The 26,123-nt window shown below is 47.9% G+C and overlaps 1 protein-coding gene across 16 annotated transcripts in view; it reads right to left on the reverse strand.

Moving 5' to 3' along the window:
• Nucleotides 1–26,123, reverse strand: part of ZNF618 (zinc finger protein 618) — a 147,141-nt gene that overhangs the window by 40,518 nt on the left and 80,500 nt on the right. For 9 of the 16 annotated variants that reach the window (XM_033077175.1, XM_033077181.1, XM_033077170.1 and 6 more), the window contains 4 exons: nucleotides 23,155–23,232; nucleotides 16,241–16,279; nucleotides 5,909–5,992; nucleotides 782–871 (listed from right to left, as the gene is read on the reverse strand). In XM_033077175.1, the coding sequence (XP_032933066.1) occupies nucleotides 782–871; nucleotides 5,909–5,992; nucleotides 16,241–16,279; nucleotides 23,155–23,232 (291 nt within the window). Of the gene's footprint in view, nucleotides 1–781; nucleotides 872–2,446; nucleotides 2,569–5,908; nucleotides 5,993–16,240; nucleotides 16,280–23,154; nucleotides 23,233–26,123 lie in introns of those variants that run through there. The other 7 variants (XM_033077182.1, XM_033077179.1, XM_033077177.1 and 4 more) reach the window with 4 other exon arrangements.

Consider the following 26,123-nt stretch of genomic DNA (forward strand, 5'->3'; position numbering starts at 1 on the left):
TGAAAAACCACTTGCTTTTCTGAATAGCCCAGTCATTCAAAACCTGCTGCTCTCCAAGCAGCCTCTTTCTAGAACTCTCCTTGGCCATGTGAGGAGCAGTACTGACAGGCTTGCAGCACACACAGGGAAGGTCTGGAGTATCTGTGGGCTCCAAGGTGAGGGGCTTTAGATGTTCAGTAAGCAGGGGCCAGCATGTTGATATTCATTTACCCCAATGCAGAATAAAGAAACACTGCTTCTGGCAGTGGGTGTCTGCTTCTGTCCAGGTGTCATCAGCCTAGGCCACATCTACAGTCACACAGGAAAAATTGGGCTTTAAGGGCTACTGACAACTTAACCAGTTCACTACCACAGTGATTAACAAGAATGAAACATTTCCCAACTCTGAAATCTGAAATACTTCACAGAGAAGTATTTGGGAACAAACCTGTAAATTTCAGAAACCAAAAACCAACCAACCAACTTCTTCCCAGCAAATAATCAGCCTGACCTTGAGGCACTCAGGCCCAGGATCTCCATCTAACCATGAACCTCAACTGCAGATACACTGCAAGGTCTCCAGGTCCCAGTACAGGTGTTGTGTTGATGCACACAGAGAGAAGCAGGCACAGCAAACTCCTTCCTGCAGTGCCTGTAGACTGTGCCTCCATGGCAAAGACAGGTGACTGTGCAGTGCCACATCGTGCACACCACAGGCCACACACTCCTGCACAGCCATATTTTGCTTCCCCAAAGACTTCTCAGCCTAGTTCAGGTGTCTGAGTGCCAAAGCATTACTCACCATCCACAGCATGTAGGTCTCGGTGCTCTTGGAAGCAGCTATAGTATTTATATTTTTTCCCACAAATGTCACACGTGTACCTAAAATTGTCTGTAGGAAGAAGAAAACAGAGCAGTTTAGAAACCCTGAGGAGAAAAGTGAGCTTTGCAACCACACTGTTCAATCAGACACCCCCATGCACTGACACATCCCACATGCTCTGTCAGGTCTGTAAGGCACACAGCCAACCATTGCCTCACAATGTCCCCCCTGCCCCACACTCTATGGCTTGGGGCATACTCTTGATTTATCTTTTCTTCAGACAGCTCTGCTCTCCAGGGCAGACCCCACAGACCTCACAGCAACAAGGATGCAGGGCAGCAGGCCCTGCCAGCATCTCCTTTTGAACTTCAGAGCTCAGCAAGTTCAGGGACAAGCAGCTGTTGGTTTTGGTTAGGATGGGGACAAAGGGGCAGAACTAACACAGAGTCAATGCATGAGCTGATAGAAACCAAAGCCTTAAGACACCAACTCTAATGTGACTAGATATGAGCACACATCTGCTTCTCACTGCTGCTGTTCACTGATTCCCAACTGCACCCAGGATCCTGTCAGAACCAACAAACCCAGGACACCCAACAATCCAAAGCACGCAGGACAGTAAGGTGCTCAGTGAAGGGAGGACTGATGAAGTGTGGTTTCATATCCATTTGCTCCCTACACCCCATCACCTCATCCCAGCATCAACCAACCCTTCACCAGAGCTGTGTGGGGTAGACAGATGCAAAACAGCTACAAGTGTTTATGGATCTGCTTTGTTCTGAATAGGGATCAGTGTCTTTAGCTAAGCTATCACATCGGTGCAAGAGAAGGATTTCCCTGGTCAGCTTGGTGAGGTGTTTCCCCCCTGTGCTGCCTGCCACACCCTGGGGTATACACTGCCCTCCCTGAACAGTCACCTCACCTGTCAGAGGACCCCAGGCTGGTGGCTTGGTGCTATGAGCCCATAGCTAAGTGGCAAACATACTGAAGTCCACAGTAAACACAGTGAAACACATCTGTTTGTACAGCCACAAAGGATCCCCAAACCAGTGTGTTTCCTTCCCAGCAGGAGCAAGGAGTGCAGGCAGCAGCTCCCAGGGCTCCAGAGCAACTGCCATTCATCAAGCTCCCCTGCAGCAGTGTAATTGCATCCATGTATCCCCACTATCAGCAAAGTTAAAGCCTTGTTTTCACCTCTTCCATGCTGTGTTCAAACACACCAGACTATGTATATTAAATAAGCTTTTATTTTACTTCTCTATCACTTTATTTTTAAAATTACTCCCTATTTTAAGCTAGGATATATTGGTACAGTGCAATCATTCACTTGGGTTCACCACTCAGTACTGCAGCACATGGAGGTCAGCACTAAATAAAGGATCACTGTCACCCTTTATTCAGAGTGACTGTAGAAGCTATGATCATCTAGCAGAGAAAAAATGCCAAATCTAAATGGTGTTAAATAGCTGGGGACTAGAACTTTACCTCTGTGACTAAAATATATTTATATTAATCAGAGCACAGCAGTGCTAAACTAGAGCTAAGGGGTTTTTAGAAGTCTAGACTGAACAAGCAAGGAGAAAGGGACTTGCTGTAAAGACAAGGCACGGCTTGAGGGATAGGAGGAGGAGCAGCAGAACACACCTGTGAGAACATTCCAGTGGCAAAAGCACTGGCAAGTCACATTTAACTGTGCTTGTTCCATTATGTGATCTTGTGCAGGCTCCTTCTGTGGTCACACAACAGTGCTGAGGGCCTCCCTGGATCCTGGGCCCTGTCTCATAAGGAAGAGGATCTAATGATTGCTGCTGAGTATCTGTGTAGCTGTTGCAAAAACCACACACAATTAGCACAGTCAATTAGCAAGTCAAGTAGCAGAGAAACTCCTAACTTGGTATCAGCAGTTAGTCCCACCTCGATGGGTGTCCCCAAACCAAGGAATCAACTTCCTTTCTGAAGTACAACGAGCTCTACAGGACCAACTGAAGACTAACTCTTCAAAGGAGACCCAAAGACCAGGCACTTTCACATTCAGAGAACAAAACTAACGGCCCTGGTAGGAAGAAAAGAGCTCAGTAAATAAGAAGACTTGTTAGAACAGAAGAAAATTAACTAACACACCATTTCACAGGGCCAGGCATGGCTACCAGTGGTCCCTGTCACACAGGGGAGATCTTACTGTCCCCAGCAGAGCCCATTTGGGCACCTCTTCCCTGGGCAGTGCAGAGGAACATGGAACATGGAACAAGTGTAACAGCACTGCCTCAGAGAACAGGGGTTTGCTCCTGTTGTTAGGGGACTGTCCCTACAGGCAGAAGGATCTCCAGGGTTTACAAAGAAGAATTTGTTCCAGCTGGTCTAGCTTGGCAGTGATCTCCTGGGCCCTGTAAGAGAGAACACCCAGCAAAGAGCACCCAGCTTCAGAGACAGGAGCTTTACAGAGAATTCACAAAGTACCAAGAGCTGCCCATGTGCAGCCAAGCTTTACCTCTCTAAACAACAGTCCCTGTTCAGGCTGCTCCCAAGACCCAGACCTCCTCCTCCTTACCCAATAAAGCCATCTCTGCTGACAGCCTTGGGACAGGTCCAGTGCTGACCCCAGCACTGCTTTCTGAGCAAGAAACTCCCTGGGTAAAACCAGGCCTGCAGTACCACTTAGAATCACAGAATATCCTGGGCTGGAAGGGACTCACAAGGATCAGAGACCCCAACAATCTCAGAGCATTGTCCAAACGCTTCTTGAGCTCTGTCAGGCTGTGCCCACAGGGAACCTGTTCAGGGCAGTTTTCCTGCTGTGGGTTATAACTCCTACCCCAAAGTATCCAGCTGGGGCACAATATCCAGTACCTGTAGCACAGCTTGCCATGGGAAGAGCTGCAAGGGACTCCAGGTGCTCAGGTGTAGCTGCCATCCCCTAACCTCTCGAGGTGGATCCAGACAGAGCCAAACTAACACTACCTAGGCAAGTTTGCTCAGATTAAAACACTCTACTGTCATCAGGGGCCCCACCCAAAGCACATCAGAGGCACTATTCAGGCAGGGAAGGACACTCCTCAGCCCCCCAGCACATGGGTATTCACATCCTTGCTGCCAGATGAGCAATGACCCTACTGCAAACACAGACCTTTGAAATGCTCCAAAGGCATCTGGTTAAACCCCAGACTCCAGCAAGTACCCTTCTCCTTCATGCTCAGGAGCCTTCCAACCAGAGAGAGGTTTGCTGAGTACCAGCTATATTTATTTAGTCAGCTCACAATTAATCTTTAATTCACAGGCCAAAATAGAGCACCTCATCTTGCATGAGTAGTAGAAAAAGCAAGGCACAGCCTCGTTACAAGGCAGCTCCTCAGCTATAAAGGACTGACACACTCAGATGGCAAACGGGCAGGTTTTTCAGGTACCCCAAGAAATAACTCCATGGGGCCTGAAGGAAGTTTTGACCTCTGCTTGCAAGTGGACCCCAATAAAAGAGGGAGAATGAGCTGCTCTTCTCTCCCATCTCCAGAAGCTGCTTCCAGCTGGCTCCTGTGGTGTGCCCAGCACTCACTGGGACTGTCTGAACCCCCTGCCCCAGGGCTGAGCTCAGCTCTCTTCCCAGATGTTGCATTCCAGATTTGGAGAATTTTTGTTGGTTTGATTCATATATTCCCCAGAAAGGAAGCACATATGCCATTTTAACAGGAAAGAGAGGGCAGAGAACACATGTCCAGCAGTGGCAGCCAGAACAAGACACTTTAGGACACTTGACCTCAGTGGATTTTGCTTTAGAAACCTAGGAAGGGAATAAGAGCAATCAGAAATGTGTTGAAAGCTCTGTATTACAAAAAATACAGCTAGAAATACAGATCACCTAACCCACCCTCCTAAGTGTAGCAATACCACAAAAGCTGGGTACAAACTGATTCCCACTGGGCTCCAAGAGCTCTGCACAGCATCCCAGTGTGGAAACAGTCCCATCCAACTGACATCCCTGCAGTGCTGCCAGCACAGCCCATGAAGGCTCCCAAACTCTGGGCTCTCCCCACAGCAGCTGTAGGAGCTAATCAAGGACTTATCCAAGGTGAACAATAATTTTCACCTGGCCCAGAATTCACACTGAACTTTCAAATGACAGAAGCCACAAAAGGTATTGATAGAGGAGCTCTCTCAGCACCTGGCACCCTGCAGATACCCTGAGACTCTAATGATCCTACTCTTGCAGAGCACTGCAGGAACAGTGGTCTAGCAGGGACAGCCTCCACATGTAGAAGGGCAAAGCTGCTGAATCTAAACAGATCACAACAACCTGCTGAATTCTTCATAATATCCAGAAGTGCTGCGCATCCCAGTCAGGATAAAAGCAGGAAAATTAGAAGATGGTAGTCTGGACAGTATTGATTGTCCTGCTCCATGATCAGGGTGGCTCCTTTGCACCAGCAGGTTTGGGAATGGCAAAGGAAGCACCCAATATAAGGAATTCTATTCGAAATCATACATTCTTTGACAATTCCATGTTCCTCATTCACCTTGGCAAAGAAGGTTTCCCAAACATAAAGTCCAGGAGCAGCTCTTAAAGGGGAGGGCCTGGATTTCTTATTTATGTCACCTCTCTGTTGGAGGCTGTGGTGTTTTTGGCCCCAAAAAGGCTTTCTGAATGGGGCTTAAGTGACCACAGAAGATCAGCACCATCCCCCCAGCTTTGGCCAGTGGATCAACAGTTGATGACATGCTCTGATCCTCAGTTTCACATTCCTTGTTTACTGAAAATCTGCTGGCAGATGCTCAAGTCCTGCTGGTGACAGAGGGCTGGAGCTGGGGAGTGGCTCTGTGGCAGTACCTGCAAAAAGCATCACCTTTCCTGGGATATCTGCCTCACTGGAAAGAACCATGAGCAACACCAGCACTCTTCAGGAAGAGCCTGTCCCCATGACTAATCCACCTGATGCAAAGAAACAGGAAAAGATGGCATTTTCTGAGGAACATGCTGCATGCTTCCCACTGGGAAACACCTTTCCAAGCTGTGTCCAAGGCACACTCTACCTGAGCAGCTTCCCGAGAAGACCCAGAGTGCAGCTACTGCTTCCTTAAAACACATCAGGGAAAAAACAAAACATCTGGGACCCTCACTTGTTTCTGTGGATTCCACCCAGGGCAGCACAAAGACAGCTCTGGAGAGAGGCTTCTTCTCCCTTTCCGCAGCCAGAGGGGCACCTAGATGGAAAGGAACACGTTTATGCCTTCCTAGGCTGGCAGGACATTCCCCGCGCAGGCTCACACACAATTCCTTTGACCTGAGCCTTTGGCATTTTTTGAGGATTCCTTCCAACTGGCAGTAAGGAGTGGCAGAGTCAGGGCTGCAGACAGGAGCACAGACTTCCCTCTCCTCCCCACTGGAACTGTGCCTTGCACACAGGTTACAGCTTTACAGCGTCATTTTACAGCCAGGGACGGAGCTGCCAGTAAAATCAGCTTCAATTTACATCAGAACTCTACTTAAAGGTGTCTAATGGCAAAATTCCTTGAAAAGGGAGCAGGACTGAGCCCAAAGTCAGCAGCAAACCCTTAAGAGGATTAAAGTACCCAGAGTTACATTAGTAAGGATTAAATAATAATAAAATCCAGAATTCTGGAAAGGACTGAAACCCTTACACACAAAGGCACAAGCCAGATCCTAAGTGGAGGTAAGGAAAAAATTTTCCCTATGGGTAAATGATTCCATGATCACTCAGTTCACAACAAACATTTCATGTCTGTCAGGAACACAGGAGACATCAAGGAACACACTGGATTAACACAGTGCTTCCCATGCTTCACACAGGGGTATCCTTGGGATGCAAACTGCCAAAGCAGGAATAATCCCAAGCCCTCATACAGAGGGGTCAAATCCTCTGAAATGACCCAAAAATTGGCGCAAGGTGCTGGCTCACCTTCTGGCTGGCAAGGGGCCAAAGGACAGGTGAGAGGGCTCGGAGCCACAGGTTCGTGTTTGCCTTCTCCATGAAGGATTCCAGAGCCATTGCAGCTCCTCAGGAGAGCTGCTACAGGTGCAGTCAGCAGCCACAAGGCTGAATTCACCGCACAGGGGTTTTTAAGCTTTCAAGTCAGTAGGCAGAGCGATGTATACATCCTGTGATATTTTATTGAAACCATGTGTCAGCTGAATGTATCACAATGGAGATTTCAATGCACACCATCCAGGCCTGGATGTAATTCCCCTTGATGCTGGACTACCAGGAATTTCCCTGCAGAGGGGAATATCTTGGTTTAATTTCTGAGAGAATGAACCCTTGTTCAGAATAGTCTGATGGTCACAAACTCTATTATTTTTTAAAAAAATGTTTTAGGGAAAAGGTGTTTTGGATGCTACTCACTGGATGCTGAGAAACAAAAGACATTCTCAGGATGTTACACATCAAAGAATTTCCTTCTCCCGGAGTTAAAAGTATGCTCAGGTTGAATCCAAACAGATAACAAACATCAGCCATTTAAAGTAAAAATATTAATATTTTACAATTATCCCCCAAATCAGCATCATGAAGCAGGATATTGAGACTCCATGACAGAATTCAGACACGAGAATATGTAACATGAGCAGATCGTGTCTCACTTCAGGGCAGGGCAGGGTTCTTTTCTTGGAAATTCGAAGTGTAAATAAAGGGAAGATAAAAATGGTCTAATCAGTGTCTGAAGGTGTAACTCCCAGCAATCTGACAATGAACTACCTCAACTTGCACAATTAAAGAATAGGTGTACTTGAACCTACATAACCTGTAAATAAAGGAAGATTTATATTTCTATCAAAAAGTATCTGAAGCTGCATCTCAAGTGAAAAAGTCCATCCAGCCCACACTGTGGAGTTCTACATAACACACAATAATGACAATTTTATTTGAAAGCCCCTTCTGGAGTAAAAATGGTTTGGCTGGGAACACACCACCCATCTGCCTCACAACTGCTTGGATTAAATGCTGTAGCACTGAGAGTTTCATAAATGAAAAGCAAACCTCCTCCTGACTGTTTCCTACCCTTTTGTCCAGGACCAGAAATTCTGTTCTTACTGTGATTTCCAGATGGGAATTCACATGGATTATCACTGCCTGGTTTCCAAAGTGGAAAGAAGTGCTAGTTAAATGATTGAGCAGCATTGAAGAAGAGATCCTGACTGCATAAAACCCCTTAATGAACAAAATGAAATTAAATGTAGGGGGATGCAGAACTCTCCTCTCCACAATCACCCAAGGTAATCAAGAACATCAACCATTCTGCTTAGGCTGAAAGGAAAAGGTGTCAGAAGGGTGATCCCTGTATTCCTCTGCCTTTCTGGTTATGAAGATCCTTAGGAGGGAAGCTACAGAGAAGTAAAATACTTAAAATACTGAAGGTGTATGGGTTTGTTTGCTATTCAGGTTCAACATTGCTGAGATGGCAACAAGTAGCTGAACAGAAAAAGGTCAGGCTGAAAGAAGAATTTTGAATTATCACTGGCATAGCTGTTGTACAGCTCTTCTGCTGCTAAATTCCAACCCACACTGGAAGATGGAAAGTGCACCCCTCACTGGATATACCAGGGATGCATTTCTGCCTTCACTAAAACTCTCCTGGCATCTTGAGGACAAACTGAGGGATGACCAGAACAGTCTGGGATTACTAAAATTCTTATCCTCTTTTTATTGAATTAAATATATTTCTCTATAATTTTCCTGCCTAGGAACTCTGTAAGAAATTTGTTTTCAAGTATTAACATCCAGATTTCTGTAAATATGGTCTGTTTGGGCAGCATTTGAGAAAGAATTGCATATTAGCAATTTTCTGTGTAAGATCATCCTAAGATCACAGAATTATAGACAACTTGAAAGCCTCCTCTTCTAAAATCTCTGATTAAAACTAGCCAGAGAGACACTGCTCCTCTCCAGAGTATGGAACTGCAGGACTTGTAGAATATCAAACCCTCCAGAGTGTGTGTCCTGTTCCTCAGCACATCTTTGGGACTTGGATGGAAACACACTGGATATCCAGGAACTGTTCCCAATTTCACCCACCTCAGACAGGGCAAAGGTCACAGAATTACAAAACATTCTGGGTTACAAGGGACCCACAGGGATCACCCAGCCCAGCCCCTGTTCCTGCCCAGACCCCCCAGCAATCCCAGCCTGTCCATCCCTGGCAGTGCCCAGTACCCACTGGGGGAAGAACCTTTCCCTGAGCTCCAGCCTGACTGTCCCCATACTTATCTTGGGATAAGTATCTCAAATATCTCAGGTTTTAAACTCAAAATTTCTTCACACTGCAAATCCCTGAACTAAGTTTCTTATTATTTTCTTAATTCCTCCTCCTGCACTGAAATTTATCATCCTTGGTCTCAGCCCATTGGTCATTTACATGTGCAGATGAACATATTCATCTCCTTGTCTGGCAAATGGGAATCTAAACAGACTTTACTTACTTAAAATGCAAACACATTAGGAAAATAAAATCCATTTTTACAGTTCTCCCCAAGGAGCAGGAGAATTATTAAATAAGAGCACTGGGAAAATGAATCAGGCAGTTGTGAATGATTCAGTGGTCACCGTGGTGGCTGCACGTGGGTGTGTGCACACACACAGTATTCACTGTATCACACTTTTCACTGGGGACCAAGGTGTCAGTGAGCAAGGCAAAGCAACTTCCTGGGTTTTGCTATGCCATCCCCCAGAAAAGTAAAGGAAATCAAAAATTACATTTACTTTAAGGAAACATTTATGTTGCAAATTAATCAAGCAACAGAGATGCTAAAGGTCCTTCCTCAACCATAAATTCACACCAGCAAACCACCTCCGCATCCCATCCCTGTCAGAACATTACAAACACTGTATCCTGTATGAGTAAGGTGTGGGCAAGAAAACCTTAATTTTGACTATATTAATTTCATGGTTTAAATTCCCAACCCTCCAAATGTTTTTGCACATGCAAGGCGTTAGCACTGTGCCTCCACAGTTAACATTTGCAAGGCATATTCCAGCCCACATCCCTGCTTCTAACCTTTCACTGCTTAGTTTTTTTAAATTCCTTCTCAGGCTGAACTTTCTCACACTTAGTCAGAGCCCAAAGGAAATATGTTTTTAAAAGATCAAATCAATCATTTTTATTTATGGGGTTCTGAAATATTTACTGCATATAAAAGGCACTTTCTTTTTTTCCTCACTGGAACTGCAGTGGAGACACACATGGATATACATACACCTGTGCCCAGGTGGGGAGTTTGAGGGCATCTGGCTGAGAAACTGGAAAGGAAAAAGTTCTGTTTGCTGCCTACAACACCCTTAGAGCCAGTGAGCATTACTGACCCACCCCCACCAACTGTCCTGTCTTAGCCCAGCACACACATACACACACTAAGTAGGAGCAGCTACAAATGGGGAAGAAGAAAGTACACTCAGGATGTATTTATGTTAAATATATTTATTTTATCAAATTTTCAAAAGTACCTCTTCTGAAGATGATTTTGGCATCTCTTGCCACCCTATTTATCCTTCAAAGCAGATATTTTAAACCTTGACACTGCAGCAGGTGCTGTGCATTCCTGCCTTCCTTGGCATTTACTCCTGAGCTGCTCATGAGGCTGTGTGGTGACACTCTGACAAATTCCAGTGACCACATTTTGCTTCTCCTGCAGCCTGAGGGTGGTCTGAAACACTCAGATATGTCCTCATCTGGGAGATGGTATTTGTGATTTTTAAAAATTATTTGAAGCAAGGAGAAGGGGTTCAACACAACAGAAAAGCCAAGAGAAACAAAGAAAAATCAAGTTGTGTTATTTGGGATCAGTTGGGATTTTGTGGGATGTGGCCTGGGAGTTTCCAGTCTCTGGGGCTGGTCACAGTGAGCATTAATGTTCCCTGACAGCTGCTCCTGTTTATGCCAAGATTTAAGGTATGAGAGAAGGATGCTCAGGGATGCTCTGGGCTTACAGACAGGATCTGTACACTGGGCTCTGAAGTATCTCCCAAAACAGGGAGGTCACTGGAGAACTGTGCAGGATTAACCTTCTGGCAGGCAGAGCACTGGGATCTGCTTTTGAGGAACAGCACAACATCCAGCTGTGTCTCTTGAACAAAACTGCATCTACACAGGAGGAGGAAATGGAGACAGAAAGGCTGGGATCTACCATCCAACAACCATTAGTGGTCTTCCAGCCTCCAGCAAATGTCCCTGAATTGCCATAGTAACAACTGCAACAGCCCAGGAATGGAAGTCAGCAGAGCAGCAGAACTGGCTTGTACTGGAGCTCTTTCTCCACGTTGTTTTCCTGCCCACCCCCTGCCTGGTATCACAGTACAGCCTGGGAGCACAGCCTGCTTTACACTGCAACTTGCTTGTGATGGTGCTCAAAAAAGTGTCACCAGGGAAAAATCACAGCACAACCCCCACTATCAGCAAGCTGTCCTGATTCAGCCAGCCTGACTGACACTGGAGATCAAGGCTCCCAAAAGCACCACATCCTGATTCTTCCCACTTTTAACAGTGTTTTATTTAAAGAACCCAGGAATGGCAGGACTCTTCACTACATATTCAATCAGCACTGCTCCCCCAGACTCAGGAATCCTCCCCAGGGAAGAACACTCATGACATCCCAGATCACTAACCAGACATACCTGAAATTTATGCATCAGCAGTACTTTGAGATACTTTCAGCTTTTACCAATCCTTCCCTGCCCACTTCCCTGTGCATTTTCTGGTTTCTTTCCCAGGGCACAGAACTGCAATCCAAAGGTTGTGCCCAGCACTAACTGGGCTGCAAGCCCAGGGACCTGCACTTTATTCCATTGACACTCACTTGTTTGCTGCCCCTGGCAAGTCTCTTTCTTTCTGTCCTGCTCCTTCCTGTCTTCCTGCAGAATTCCAAACTCCTCTGGGAAGTGATCTGAGACTCAGCCAGGCAAAGGGCTCAGAACTACTATGGACTGGGAGCACTACCTGCTGTATCTGTTAACCTTTGGTATTTTGGTATTGAAAGGCCTTTGCTAAGGTGAAATGAGGCAGGTGTCCTATTAACATTTGCCAGAGCAACTTGAGCTCTGCCCTGGGCTGGTCTGAAGAGGCAGGGCACTGTAAGAAAGAGCAGTAGTGAGCATTCAGAGCAAAGCTCTGGTGTCTACACACTCTCAAGTGAACTTCATGGGCAAAACTCAGTTCCCCTCCAAGCTCAGCAAGCCAGTCATGGCTACAATGAAAATGTTCTTACGCATAAGCTCCTCTTTCCTACAGAAAAGGATGGTACCACACTCCAACAGGCTGAATATTCCAACTACAAAACCAGAATCCCAGACTGGCTGGGGCTGGAAGAGACCTCTAAAGAACACCTTGTTCCACCCCCTGTCATGGGTAGGGACACCTTCCACTACCCCAGCATGCTCCAGGGTGCTGTCTAACCTGGCCTTGGGCACTGCCAGAGATCCAGGGGCAGCCACAGCTTCTCTCAGCACTCAGTGCCAGGGCTTGCCCACCCTCCCAGGGAACAATTCCTTCTCAATATCCCATCCATCCCTGCCCTCTGTGATTCTGTGTAGCTGTGTCCCCAGGCTGGGACATGTGCACTGAATACACCCCACTGGACACCACCCACTGAACACACCCCTCCCCACACGCTGGCACAGTGCAAACACCTGCTCAGGTGACAGGAGCTGTTGCCTCAGCTGTGTCTCTGCCCCCACAGAGCCCTGGACCCCCTCTTGCCCCTGGGTTTATTCAGTGACCTGTCCGAGTGCCAAGAATGTCCTATGGAATGCCAGCAGCAGGAGGGAGACTGTTTGTTCAGATTGTAACTCCCCTAAACATAACTGGAATTCCCATGGAGAGTGAGACCACAGATCCAGCCCAAACACGTTCCCTGAGCGCTTCTCAGAGGCTGGAGCAAACCACAGAGGCATACAAGCATCTCAGAAAAGACCTCCAGACTCTTCTGAGGGAACAGTCAGTTCCCCAGATGTTGAACTGGCCACACCTGTCTAGGAAAAGGTATCAAATAGATTTTCAAAGTCACCATCTTTTCTTCCTCCTCCTTGCCAGTTAAAGTTGGTAGCATTCAGACAAGTCTCTTTAACACATTAGCACTGTGGGTTGCATTGTTTTCTTCTCTCTCATGTGGGAATTCTGGTCTTGGACCCTGAGCCAAGGCTAGAAAAGGAGCTCCCAAAGCCATGCAGTCATGTCCCTGTGAGCACATCCCCCCCTCACAACCACAGAGCTGTGGCTCTTCAAGAATGGGTCCAAAAAATAAAGAGAGTCCCAGAGACACCATCTATCGACTATAAACCCCTAAGGCTGAAAATAACCAACTAAATGCAACATTTTTTTCTCAAGGGAGTCTTCAAAGTGCTTTCCCAGCTGGAAAGTCTAAACACCACTGTCTCCTCTTTAGGCAAGCAGTGAAAAAACAACAGATCTCAGCTGAGTCTCAGCTGGCCCCACTGCTCCCTTCCTCCCAGGAAGGAAAAAGGCCAGGATGGGCCTTCCCCCAACAGCCCCTGTGACCACAGCCCCTCAGAGCTGAGGGCAAGGGCACATTCCAGCACAGCCTCACCTACCCATCAATCCCTCATGCTCCCCACTGCCCAGGCTTACTCTCACACCCACACTTTGCTCCCCAAAACAGAGCTGGTTGCTCATGGGCAGCCCAGGGCAGCGCTGCACAGGCAGCAGCTGAGATGTCACCTGACACACAAGGCTGCCTTCACCAGGACTTCTTGGGTGACCACTGCTGGCTGTGAGTAACAGCTGGCTTCAGCAAGTGACCATGGAGAAAATCTGATCAGCTTTTCAAACTTTGTGATGTGAACTAATGGAGTATAATGCAGTTATGTGAACTAATCCAGGGCCCCACTGCTGTTCAATGGATTCCTCACTCACAGGTTCAGGATGAATGCAATCCATGCCCCACAGAGAAGCACAGGAGAGAAAACAACACCTTCCTGTATCCCTTAAATACTGAGAAATTCTGTGAGAGGGCAGCAAACCATGCCTGCAGAGACCATGAATGTAGAGGTTTCCAATGAGATAGAAATAGCAGAGGAAGATTGGAACAATGCAGACATCTGTAAAAGAGAGGTTGTAAACAGCCAGATTAGGTCACAGAGGAACAGCAGTGCAGCAGTGGGCAAAGCAAAAATAGCAGGAAAGGAAAGATAAATAAAAAATTCCTAAAATATATGAGAAGCAAACAGACTGACAAGAAAACAAGAGAGCCATTGAGTGGAAAAACAAGAAGAGACATGCAGAAGCAACTAGGATAGGGCAGGGATTTAATCCAGGCTCAGAGGGGAAGGCACAGGGAGGAAAGAAGAGAGCTGAGTTGTTTCACTGCAGCACAAGGAAGAGGAAGATGACTCTGTCAAGAAATTACAACCATGTGCACTTAGGCACAGCAGCAGCAGCCCAGCAGTCTCACATCCACTCTGCAGGACAGGTGACATGTCCAGGCTGTCCCTCCAGCAAGGCATGGCCATGGTGGATCCTTCTTCCCCTTCCCCTACCCCACCACTCACCATCTCCCCATTTTGGTGGCTTGGTTTGCCCTCAACCTCTTTCAGCCAGATGAGACTATTTTGGGATATGAGTGTGGCAGGTAAAAGGGGGTCAGTAATTCCTGCATGGGGTAGGGGCTGGGCTCTGCATGAAGATGGAAGCAGTTCCTGCCCCCCCTACTGCTCCCTGCTCCATCTCCAGTGCTACCACAGCAACTTCTTGGAAGGCTGGTGTAGGGAGCAGCAGCTTTTCACTGTTCTCTCCAGACTTCTGCGCATGATGTTCCCTTCTCCCCCTCTCTCCACGACCCAGACACTACAGAAGAATCATTTACATCCACAGATATCCTTCTATAGCTCCAGCAACATCGAGTCTGCCCACACAGCAAAGGTGTGAGCCCTCATGTCTTTTTCTCTCTTCACACCTCACTCTGCCCTATCTTTTCCAGCCAAAAAAGTTCCCACAACAGGCGGGAAGGGGAGAAGTTGACTTACAGAAAAAAAATCTCTCTGCATAAGGTGGTTCCCAAGCTCTGGCAAAAGTACCCAATACCCACCCAGGATGCACACAGCATAGCCCAGAACAGAGCAGTGCCTGCCAGCAAAATTCAGAGCAAGTGAGCCAGATGAGTCTGGAAAGCCTCAAGGTAAGTAAAACAGCAACAGGGAGCTGAGCAATGACTGAAAGATACACCAAAGGAGGTGACAGGAGTCTGGGAAGGAGTTTCCTTGTTCTTCACAGAGCTGGACTCTGTCAAGGGAAAGAGAAAGGCTCAGCTGCAGAGCCCAGCTCCCCCTGTGAGCAGTGCACACTGATGTGGGATGGCTGCTAGCTACTGAGATGTTTCAGCTCAGGGCTGAGGATCTCCATTCCCCACCTGCAGTGAAGTCAGTCCTGCTTCCTTTTGCAGACAGAAAGCCAAGACCTCCCTATGCTAATGCCAATTGTTCACCTATCACAGAACACGGTGAAGAAAAAGTTCAGAAAAATAGGTCTGGTTGTACTTTTTTTTCTTTACTATTATTCATCTAACATTTCTATACCCACCCAGGGTAAGTTTGGTGCTTCCAAGCTGCTGTCTACAGCCACCAATATTGGAAACTTACCTTTCCAGTGGGAATTATGGCTCTCACCTAACACACAGCAAAACCCAGGCAGGCAGCAACCTCAGGAAATCGCTGATCTGACCTCTGCTTAAAGCTGAGTCTGCTCTGAGCTCAGTCCTGGTTACCTGGGACCTAACCCAAGCTGGTCTTGTAAACCCCTAAGGATGCAGGTCACACGTCTCTGGACAGCCTGCTCCACAGCAGCCTCAACCTCCCTTCTCTCCACTTCATGCCCATTATGTCTCAGCTCTCCTGTCCCCGGGAACTGCTGGCCCCACCTTCCCACTCACCCCTCACAGGGGCCCTGAGTCTGGTGCCTTCTCTTCCACTACTGCCCCGGCCCTCTCTCCTCAGCCCTGGGCCGGCGCTGGCTCTCCCTCCCCGGGGCTGGGGCACACACCCCAAACTGCCAGGGGTTTAAAAATCATTCATCTAGACGCCGCTGGAGAGGCTGGCAGTGCCCTGCCCCTCCGCGGCAGAGGAGGCAGAGCGAGCTCCGCCCATGATCGCCTCACAGGGCAGCGCCCGGGGCACGGCGCTCTCCTCACGGCGGCGGGACAGCGACAAGCGCCTGAGCTGCAGGGCCCCGAGGGGCGTGCCCCGACAGACGCCCGGGCCATGAGGGGCAGCCCCGCCGTGCCTTGAGAGACCCCGAGCCGTGCCCGCGGCCCCGCCGTGCCCGCCCGCTCTGCCCCGCCGCGTCCCGCCTCCCGCCACCGCCATCTCCGCGGCGGGGCCGCCCCCTGCCGGCCGCCTGCGGTACGGCCCCGCCGCAGCCCCGGCCCAGCCCCGCGGGGCCCTCGGGGAGCGCGGCCCCCGCCCAGCCCAGCCCCTCGCGCCCCGCTGTACTTACTGCCTTGTGAGGCTCCTTCTCCTGAGGCAGCTTCGGTGTCTGCAAAGAGAAAGGAGCTGCGCTTAGATCCGCCGCCCGCGCTGCCCCGGCCCCCGCCGCCGCCTCGCTGCTCCCTTGCTCTCCTCTCCGCGCTCTGCCCGGCCCCTCGCGGGCGGTGAGGGGCTCACCGGGACTGCCAGGCCAGACATGGCCAACAAGGGCTTGTGGCTAAAGAGCAGCTGCCCGCGTCATATAATTGTGTGGGCTGGAAGAGACCTTGAATCCCATCCCATCCCATCCCATCCCATCCCATCCCATCCCATCCCATCCCATCCCATCCCATCCCATCCCATCCCATCCCATCCCATCCCATCCCATCCCATCCCTGCCATGGGCAGGGACACATTCCACAATTGCAGGCTGGGAAAAAAGATTCAGCCTAGAGTCCCTCACTGTGTTTGACCTGTTTACACCAACTCACAGAATCACAGAATGCTTCGGGCTGGAAGGGACGTGCCATGGGCAGGGACCCCTCCCACTGTCCCAGGCTGCTCCAGCCCCAATGTCCAACCTGGCCCTGGGCACTGCCAGGGATCCAGGGGCAGCCACAGCTGCTCTGGGCACCCTGTGCCAGCCCTGCCCACCCTGCCAGGGAACAATTCCTTCCCAGTATCCCATCCAGCCCTGCCCTCTGGCAGTGGAAGCCATTCCCTGTGTCCTGTCCCTCCATCCCTTGTCCCCAGTCCCTCTCCAGCTCTCCTGGAGTCGCTTTAGGCCCTGGCAGGGGCTCTGAGGTCTCCTGGAGCCTTTTCTCCAGGTGAGCACCCCCAGCTCTCCCAGCCTGGCTCCAGAGCAGAGGGCTCCAGCCTTTGGAGCATCTCGTGGGCTCTGCTGGACACATTTAGCAGGGAAGCGCTGTGAACCCAGGGAGCGAGCAGTGAACAGCGCACCCGGCTCAGCTCCCCTGGGATTTGGCACAGCCGGCTCCACCTCCGTACCTGCCCTCCACAGGCAGTGATGGCAAAGCCTCCACAAGAGATGGGCCACAGGAATTTCCCCGGGGTGATTCTATCCTGGTCCTACTGAAGGCAGATGTGAGAAGAAGGGAGAAAAAGCTCCCTCCACTGTCGTGTGTGGGACTGCAAGAAGCACAGAGCAGAGATCGTGTTCAAGCCCTAAATGAATGCAACAGGCAACGCTGCGAGCTGGAAAACAAACCCCAAAGTTACAAGTCAAGGATCATAAACGATTAGGATTTTCAAGCCAGTTTGAAGTGTTTCATATTCATCCTAAATTGCATATACTGTATGTCACATTATCCAATAATGTAACTGCGTTGCAAAATATTCCGTATGTCTGTTGGAATGATGCTTGCACTGCGCTGGAAACCACAGCTGCAGAATGGCACAGCGTTTTTGAATTTAAAATTTTCAACCTTAAGTAATGAACACTGTTTGCATTTAATTTCCTTACTTCTTAAAAATAATAAAAACAAATTATTGTGGGCTTGGGAGTTTGTACATTTCTACTTGATTAACCTGCCTGATTAGATCATTTTTCTAGGCAACGGTATTAATTTGGCACAATTTCATAAACTCAGGGGCCAGATCAGAAACCCTCAGTATCAGATGCAGAACCTCAACAGCAAAGCCCAGGATTTTTCCACAGCTGCTACTTTTTTGAATTGCCACCCATCATTCAAGGAAAAGTCGCAATGGCACAATAGATTTATGCAAAATCTTTTCCTGGTGTTCACAAGCAATGGCATAAACAAACCATAAAAGATATGCACTATTTAAATAGATTTAAAAAATAATTTAGTCAAATTTAATAAGAAACAGGCAACACATAAAATTTGAGTAACATCCATTTCTGAACTGTGTCAAGAAATGTTACTCTTAGTCATAAGACAAAGTATTCATTAAATAAAAAATGACCAATTAAAAAACCCTTACAGCCCACTCTATATCACCTTTGAGGTCAGACCGAGTAATTACAGTTGTGAAACAAAAGATGAATTTCTGAGAAAGTTGCAAAAGTCAGTAAGAATAGGGAGGTGGGCAGGGAGGCTGGAAAATGGGCCAGTTAACTCCTGCGTCCCAAGAAACTTCCTGCATCTCATATGAGTATCTGCTGCAGACTGGGAAATGTGCATGGGAAAACTGGATCTTGGGATGTAGGGCAGAGGGCAAAGGACCTCCTCAAAATCATCTGTTATTTTCAGTAACAAATAAACAAATGAACCCCAACTTCCTACAGCTCAGGAACACCGTCTCTCCTCAGGGATGACTATCCCTCTATTAGTTTTCTACTCCTCACCTCAAAATCCTTTCAGTGACAGAACCACTAACTCAGACTCCAAAAAATGCGCACTTTGGAAAAAAGCATTTTTCCATATTCACCATTTGAATGAGTCATCTTCCTTTTCATATTTTTTGAATTGAGCAGAACCCATTCTTGGAAAACATTAATCTGAAACTTGAAAAGCTTTGAGAAGTTTTTTAACAACTGGTGAAACTCGAAACTTCATCTGAAGAATCCAGCCCCACTCAGAGCATCCAGGATCTGTTGTGGTGAGGGCAGCCCAGCCCTCAGCTGGCACAGCCCTATTGGGAAGACATGGAGAGCTGATGGGCTTGGGGGGAGGCAATGCAACAACTTACAATGTAAATAAATAATAATGAAAAACAACTTGAGCAACCCAGAAAAGCTTATCTGGAAACAGAGAACTTCCACCAATTCTTGGGCTAGAGGCGATATATCCTGCGAGGGTTAAACTCGAGCCTTGCTATTTTCTTTCTTTGCTTTTGGAAGAATTCTCCTTTGGGTACAAATCTCCCTTGCTTGGCCTCAGCCCAGAGGTTTATAAATTTGCGGTTTGAAAGTCTAATAAAGCAATTTCAGCCCTTTTTTTGGGAGTTATCTGAAAGCGAAATAATTTTCCTGACTCAAAACATGCAGATGCTTTGTTGCTCATGTTGCTTAAACACGACCCAACCGTATAAAGCAGAACTTTCTAGCTGACTAACTCCTGAAGGCAATCCAAACCTTTTAATGACCTGAAAAACCCCACACAGCTAAAATAAAAGCACCGTAAGCAAAACATTTTTAAGCCCTGGGTTGCGTGTAGGTGAAGCGGTAACATTTGGCCGGAGCCTTCCATCGGCACCGGGAACGCGCAGCCCCTCTGCTCCAGCTGAACTGCAGCAGGAGGAAGGAGCTGGGATCCTGCAGGGCTGCATGGCAGCTCACAAAGGAGCCTTTCAGCTCCACAACATCACTTTTTTGTTTGGTTTCTTATTTTATTTGTGAGTTTTGGGGAGGCGAAGGGGAAGGAACACAACCTTTTCCTTTCTTCCTCCATGAAACATAGTGGGGAAATTTCTTATCTACATTTCTGGTTCTTTGCAGAACCCTTACACGGGGATTTCCGTGCCTGGATCTCTCGGCTTGCAGCAGAAAGCAAAATGGAAACTTGTCCCTGTAAGGCAGCACATTCTGGAGCAGAGCTGCCTCAGCCCTTCTGCAAACTGTCACAGCAGTTGCTCCCTGAAATTCTCCAGCCAATGCTCAGCACCACAGGGAAGGCTCAATAAACTAAGAAAATGCCCTGCTTTATAATACAAACTCCCCTGCTCCTGAAGGCAGACAAGAAAAGAAATCAGCCTGAAGAACACGGGTCACCTCCAATGCAGCTTGTCTGCCACAGAGAGCTGGAGTGGAGGCAGGTGCAGCTATAAAAAAAAATCCAGAAAATTTCTCAAAAAAATGCTCACTGCAAAGGAAAGCTGATGTTGCCAGGGCAAAACTCTTCATGTGGAACTGAACAGCTCAAAGGATGAGGAGACACTAAGTTCTGCACAGGGCAAAACAAGCAGTGGTAAGGACAGATTGACTGCACGAACAGAGAGGATGACATATCTTCCCCCTGCTGTAAGGCCCAGCTGGACACAAAAACCAGCTTAGAAATAACCCTGGTCAAAGCAAGGACAACCAGAGGCCCCCAAACCTTGCATTTTGTGTCACTGAGTGGTGGTGACAGATGGGCTGGTGACATAGATGTTTTGTTCTGCCCCAAAGGTCCAAAGCAGATCAACACCAGTTTCTCTGCTCTCCCCTGGCCTGAGCCTTTTCTATCTCCTGCTTTGTCATCTGCAGCACCACCCCAGGGCTTGGCCAAGGCCTGTTAGTGACACAGGAACCACACAGACAAGCACAGAACAGGGGTGTATCCTTCAGCAAATCCCAAACACCAGCTACTGCTGCTGGAATGGCCAAAAAACCTAAAGAGAAGAAAGGGGGCTCAGTTTGTTCTAGTTTCTCTGATGCTGAGCTGGTGTCTCCCATGATGAGTCCAGCTTTGGGAAAAGCAGATATTATGTGACCAATGGGTGGCCAGACCTTGGGAAAGCCATGGCTGACACCCAGAAAACCCATCCTGCAAAGAGGGAATCCAGGTCCTGCCATGGCACTCTGGCTCCTCCCTTGACCAGCCAGAAAGAAATGACTGAAGCATTCAGGATTAGTGTTTCTGGCAGCTAAGAAGTGCACAGAGTGGGCTAAGAGAGCTCACATTGCAGTGCTTTGAGGAAAGTAACCATGGGAGAGCTGTCTGCCAGTGCCCTGGCACTGGATCTGGGACACAGACTGGAGATCACAGGAAGAACAGGAACGTGCAGGCTGACACCCTCAGTGCAGTGATCCTACCATGTTATCCCATGTTTGTCATCCTGGGGTAGTACCAGCCTCTTCTGCTCTATGAAGCCTTGGGGCAATAAAAGCATCTTTCACAAAAATCCCCTCCACTCCTGCAGTCTTCTGCGATCCCAGCACCATTCCTGGTCCAGTCCATGCACAACTCACACTGGATAATATAACACAGGGCTTTCCTCCAAAGAATGCTTCCTTCTTTTTTCCTACCCATCCTTAACCTTTCACTGCAGGATATTCCTCTGCAGCCAGGCACACTCTGCCCAGTGCCTCAGCTCCCTGGGAGAATCCCACTGCCAGAGCTGCATCATGTTTGCAGTTTCATTTCTTGCTGAAGAGTGTAGATGAATAAATAACTCATTTGTATTTTTATTGTCTTAAGGCATTTTGAATGCACTTTAAATGTTACCACTACATGCATCCATTTACAGTAACATAAACCAACACTTTCTAAGTATCACAGATATAAATTCTGCTTCTCCAGCACTGATGTGAGAATTAGTGATAAATTTCCACATTCAGAACTTTGAAAATTTTCATCTTCTGCAACTACACATGACAAAGACCTTGGAACCAAAAGGTAAAGTCAAGTCTCCACTGAGTTCATGTCAAAACTATGGATATCAAATGTACAGGTCTATGCTGATATATGCACCCATATAATTTAATGTATTGCTTAATTTCTCTATCAAAATATATATAAATATAAATTAATCAGATCACACACTAGGAGGTGACCTCATACTAAAACAGTTCCTAAAATTCCAGTTGAATTAAAGATCCCATAGTGCTCGGGGAAGAGAAGTAAAATGAAAGCAATCCTTGTCCCACATTTAAATACTACAGTTACTATTGCAAAATTATTGCAATGGTATGATGTAATGCTAAATCATATCCCTGTTATTTTAGGGATTTTTTTTCCTTAAGCTGCAGAGTGAAGCTACTTGAAGCTACATTTAAAGGACTTTGAGGAATTTTGTTGGTATTTAGAAAAGAAATACCAGCATGGAAAAACAATTCTGTGTATCCAGAGGTACAGAAGCATTTCTGTGATATTAAATGGCACATAAGGAATATGTGACCATGCAGTTAAGGATGTGTTATGAGACTGTAACAAATTCTGAGCAGTTACTTCTCAGCTGTACATGGGTTTCAAGAGTTTGAGCATTTAGAACTTAATATTAGCCTTCATTATTCTTGGATTTTCAACCACTGGTTACATCTGAGGAGCTAAAGCAGATTCTCCTGCCAGCCTGGCACAGTGACTCCAGTGCTCACCTCGGGGAACAGGAAACAAACCCAGAGAAAAGCTCAGGAGGAGCTGATTTCCAGTGCCTGCTGTTCTGGTATTTCAGAGCTCCAAATCCTGCAAACTCTACTTTGATTGAATAAACCACCTCAAACTTTCACATTTCTGCAATTAAGCAACATTGGATTGTTCAGTCTTACAGAAAACTCAGATCAAGCCATTCCTGACCCAGCATGAGACCTTTCTTGCACACAGTGCATTTGGGAAGTGACCTGAGCTGACAGCAGGGGCACAGGGGCAGTTCAAGGAGCATTCTGATTTGAACATTAAAATACAGCAGTCACAATGCCCATATCTGATTTATATCCTCCCAGGCTGACTTCTCAGGGATGGATGAAACTCCCAGATGGGCAGGAGCTCAGAGCACCTCAGGGAGATGCCACCACAGTGCTGCCAGGCAAAATTCTGTGATTTGAGCTGCCCCTGCACAGAGTGATGTCCTCAGAGCCCTGTGCAGTAAATACTGCCCTGAGCACAGGAGAGGAGAAATATTGCTGGAGTAAAGAGCCACAAAACTGAGACAGCCCCAAAGTTGATCACTGAGCCCCTCTCAATGGCACACCCCAGAGAAGAATTAATGGTGACCAGAGAAGAAGCAGAGCAACCTTCAAGACCTTCCTGAAAAAAGACATAAAATCACAGAATATCCTGGAAGGGGCCCTCCAGGATCATCGAGGTGTCCAATTCCTGTCCCTGTCCCTGCCCAGACCCCCCAACAATCCCAGCCTGTCCATCCCTGGCAGCGCTGTCCAAACGCTCCTGGAGCTCTGGCAGCCTCGGGGCCGTGCCCATTCCCTGGGGAGCCTGGGCAGTGCCAGCACCCTCTGGGGGAAGAACCTTTCCCTGAGCTCCACCTGAGCCTGCCCTGAACCTGTGTTAGCCCAGGATTCCCCAGACTGCAGCAGGACTGAGATACCTCTGTGTGCTCGCACATGGGTCTGGAAACAGTTGTAATACTTGTATTTCTTCCCACATATTCCACACTCGTAAGACCCTGAAAAACAAGAGAGAGAAGCACACATCACCATGAGAGATCAGCCTGCCTGCACACTGGTCCATAAAAGGGTGCACTTTGCAGCAAAGTAATTTTTGGAAGGTTCATGGAGATAAATGCAGGAAATCACTACCCCAGAAACTATTCTTTCTTTCAGCCTTATTTAAGATTCCGTGGCATATTACCCTGAACTTCCATTTTCAGTGTATCTTTGTAACTTTGCTAACGTGAAAGGGCCACTCTCAAAATAGCCTGACTTATAATTTTATAATAATGACTAATGTTTCCTATGGACAGAAATAACCTTGAATTACTTTTCAGTAAGTTCCTAGTAGCTGGGAAAAATCCTTTTCAACTGAAAAAAGAAGGCAATATGTTATCTCGAGGCCAGGAGTTTTCAAAATTTCTCAAGAAATGCACAATGTAAAAATTTCCCAAGAAACCCAGAGAGATTTGGTAAATATCCACCCAGAGGAAAACCAAATAGATACAAATAGAACTTTTGCCCTTTTTAAGGAAAAGCACATGACCACAGTAGTCCCTCTTCTCAATTTGTGTCTCTAATTCCAGCAAATACACATCTGCAAACAGTCATTTGAAATGAAACCAGAGGAATAGAGCTGGGAGAACCATTTGTAATAATGAAGTTATGCCATGAATTTACTCTTCTGCTATTGAACAAGCAGACAGAAATTTCCTTAGATTTGTTACTTGAGTTGATTCAATCTCTTTCTTTCCTACTTCACTTTGTTGCACAGGCTATAAATTCACTTTCCAGGCTCTTATTTGCAGAATGCACTGCATTTCTTAACTGTCCACCAGAGCTGTGGAACTGGGATCCCCTTGGAGCTCTTTCAGAGGGTGAGAGCATGACTTGAATAAAGAGGAGATGGGAGAAAGAAGGGCTGAATTAATTTGGTATGAATGCAGAATTTCATTTCCATGCACCTTTCCTCACACAACCTTGAAACAATCTTTTCCTGACCATGCAAAACAGCAAAACTTGAGGAAGAACCACCAACAAGAACAAAAACATTGACACACTTCCAGATAAACATTCCCAAACAGCATTTTACAGCAATACTCACCTGCAGCTACTCAAAGTGAGCTCTTGCCAGAAACCCAGGGTTCTGTCTCAACTCACAATGCCCAAGCTCCTTTTTCCCCTTCCCATGTCCCATTCTTACAGCTTGGGAAGGAAATCCTGCCCCTTCAGAGTGTCAGAGCCCTGAGATCCCTGCCCATCACTGATGGCATCACATGGGGCTATCTCCTGAGCTGGGGAGGCTCCTTTGTCACCGATGCTGAAAGAGGCCATTTGCCACACTCTGATACACCAGAGTATCAGCTGAAAAAATACTCACATATTGTGATAGCACATGCACTTGGCTGTGTGCTCTGATGTGCTCCAGAGCATTTTTATTATTATTGCTCACTGTATTTTATGTAGATACACATCTGTAGGACAGTCACTCCACACAGGCTGCCTGAGTGAAACCTGGGATATCAGCAGGTCAGCACCATTGCCAGCCCTCATTCCCATGCTCAAGGACTGAATATTTTCACCACCAACCTCCAAAATTCTTTTCTGAAAAGTCTTGGAGCTGGAGCCCCAAAGCAGCAGATGAGCACTCACCATCCCCTGGGCCCTGCAAACAGGAGCCCTGAACACAGCTGAGGTTCAGTTGAACCAACAGCACAATGTGACTGATACCCACCCACATCCCAACAGTGCTGGCTGCTCACAGAGCACTGGGTAGAGTTGTAATGAGTCCAGAGGAGCACACTGAGTTAATCACAGGGCTGGAGTACCTCTGCTCTGGAGCCAGGCTGGGAGAGTTCATCTGGAGAAAGCAGCTCCAGGAGACCACAGAGCCCCTGCCAGGGCCTAAAGGGGCTCCAGGAGAGCTGGAGAGGGACTGGGGACAAGGGATGGAGGGACAGGACACAGGGAATGGCTCCCACTGCCAGAGGGCAGGGCTGGATGGGATACTGGGAAGGAGTTGTTCCCTGGCAGGGTGGGCAGGGCTGGCACAGGGTGCCCAGAGCAGCTGTGGCTGCCCCTGGATCCCTGGCAGTGCCCAAGGCCAGGTTGGACATTGGGGCTGGAGCAGCCTGGGACAGTGGGAGGTGTCCCTGCCCATGGCACGTCCCTTCAGCCCGAAGCATTCTGTGATTCTGTGAGTTGGTGTAAACAGGTCAAACACAGTGAGGGACTCTAGGCTGAATCTTTTTGCCCATTTTTATTGTATTTCCTACTTCCTCTGGAGACAGTCTGTGGCACATAAATGCACTGGCTGTGCAGAAGTTCTCTTAGAAGGTCATCTGTCCAGGTAACTGTGCAGTGCCATCCTTCTGCACTGTGAACCCAAGCAGGGGCTGCAGCCCTTGTGCAGGGGCTGTGCTGGACACTGGGGCAGGAGCTGAGGCAGGAAAGGGACCATGTGTACCAGGCCAGGGCTTTTGTGCAGGTGTCCTGAAGCTCCCAGGTCTCAAGTGGAACCCAGGGAAGGTTTGAGGGGGACACCTGCACTCACCCCCTGCCCACAGGTGATAGAGCAGTGCCCCAGGAGCACAGGGAGCTGGGGAGGGTGAGGGAGGTGTGTTACAGACCTGGGGCAGAGACACAACTCGGCAGCCACAGCTGTGTACTCAGCTCACCACAGGCCCTCATGTTAGAGAAAGGAGGGATGACTTGCCACAAAAAATGTGCTGTTAGAGTGGAGGAAAGGTGAAGTGGAGGAAGAAGGACATCACTGTATGCTGAGGCCTTGCAGACAACGTGCCCGCGTGACCTTGGACACCATCAGTGAGGTCATTGTCCTCCAGGCTGGGTCATGCAGGTCACAGCTGGTGAGAGCAGGAAGGGAGATGGGGAAGGTTTGGGGTTA

The sequence above is a fragment of the Catharus ustulatus genome, chromosome 21 (genome assembly GCF_009819885.2).
Source record: "Catharus ustulatus isolate bCatUst1 chromosome 21, bCatUst1.pri.v2, whole genome shotgun sequence".
In the NCBI taxonomy this organism is placed as follows: Eukaryota; Metazoa; Chordata; class Aves; order Passeriformes; family Turdidae; genus Catharus; species Catharus ustulatus.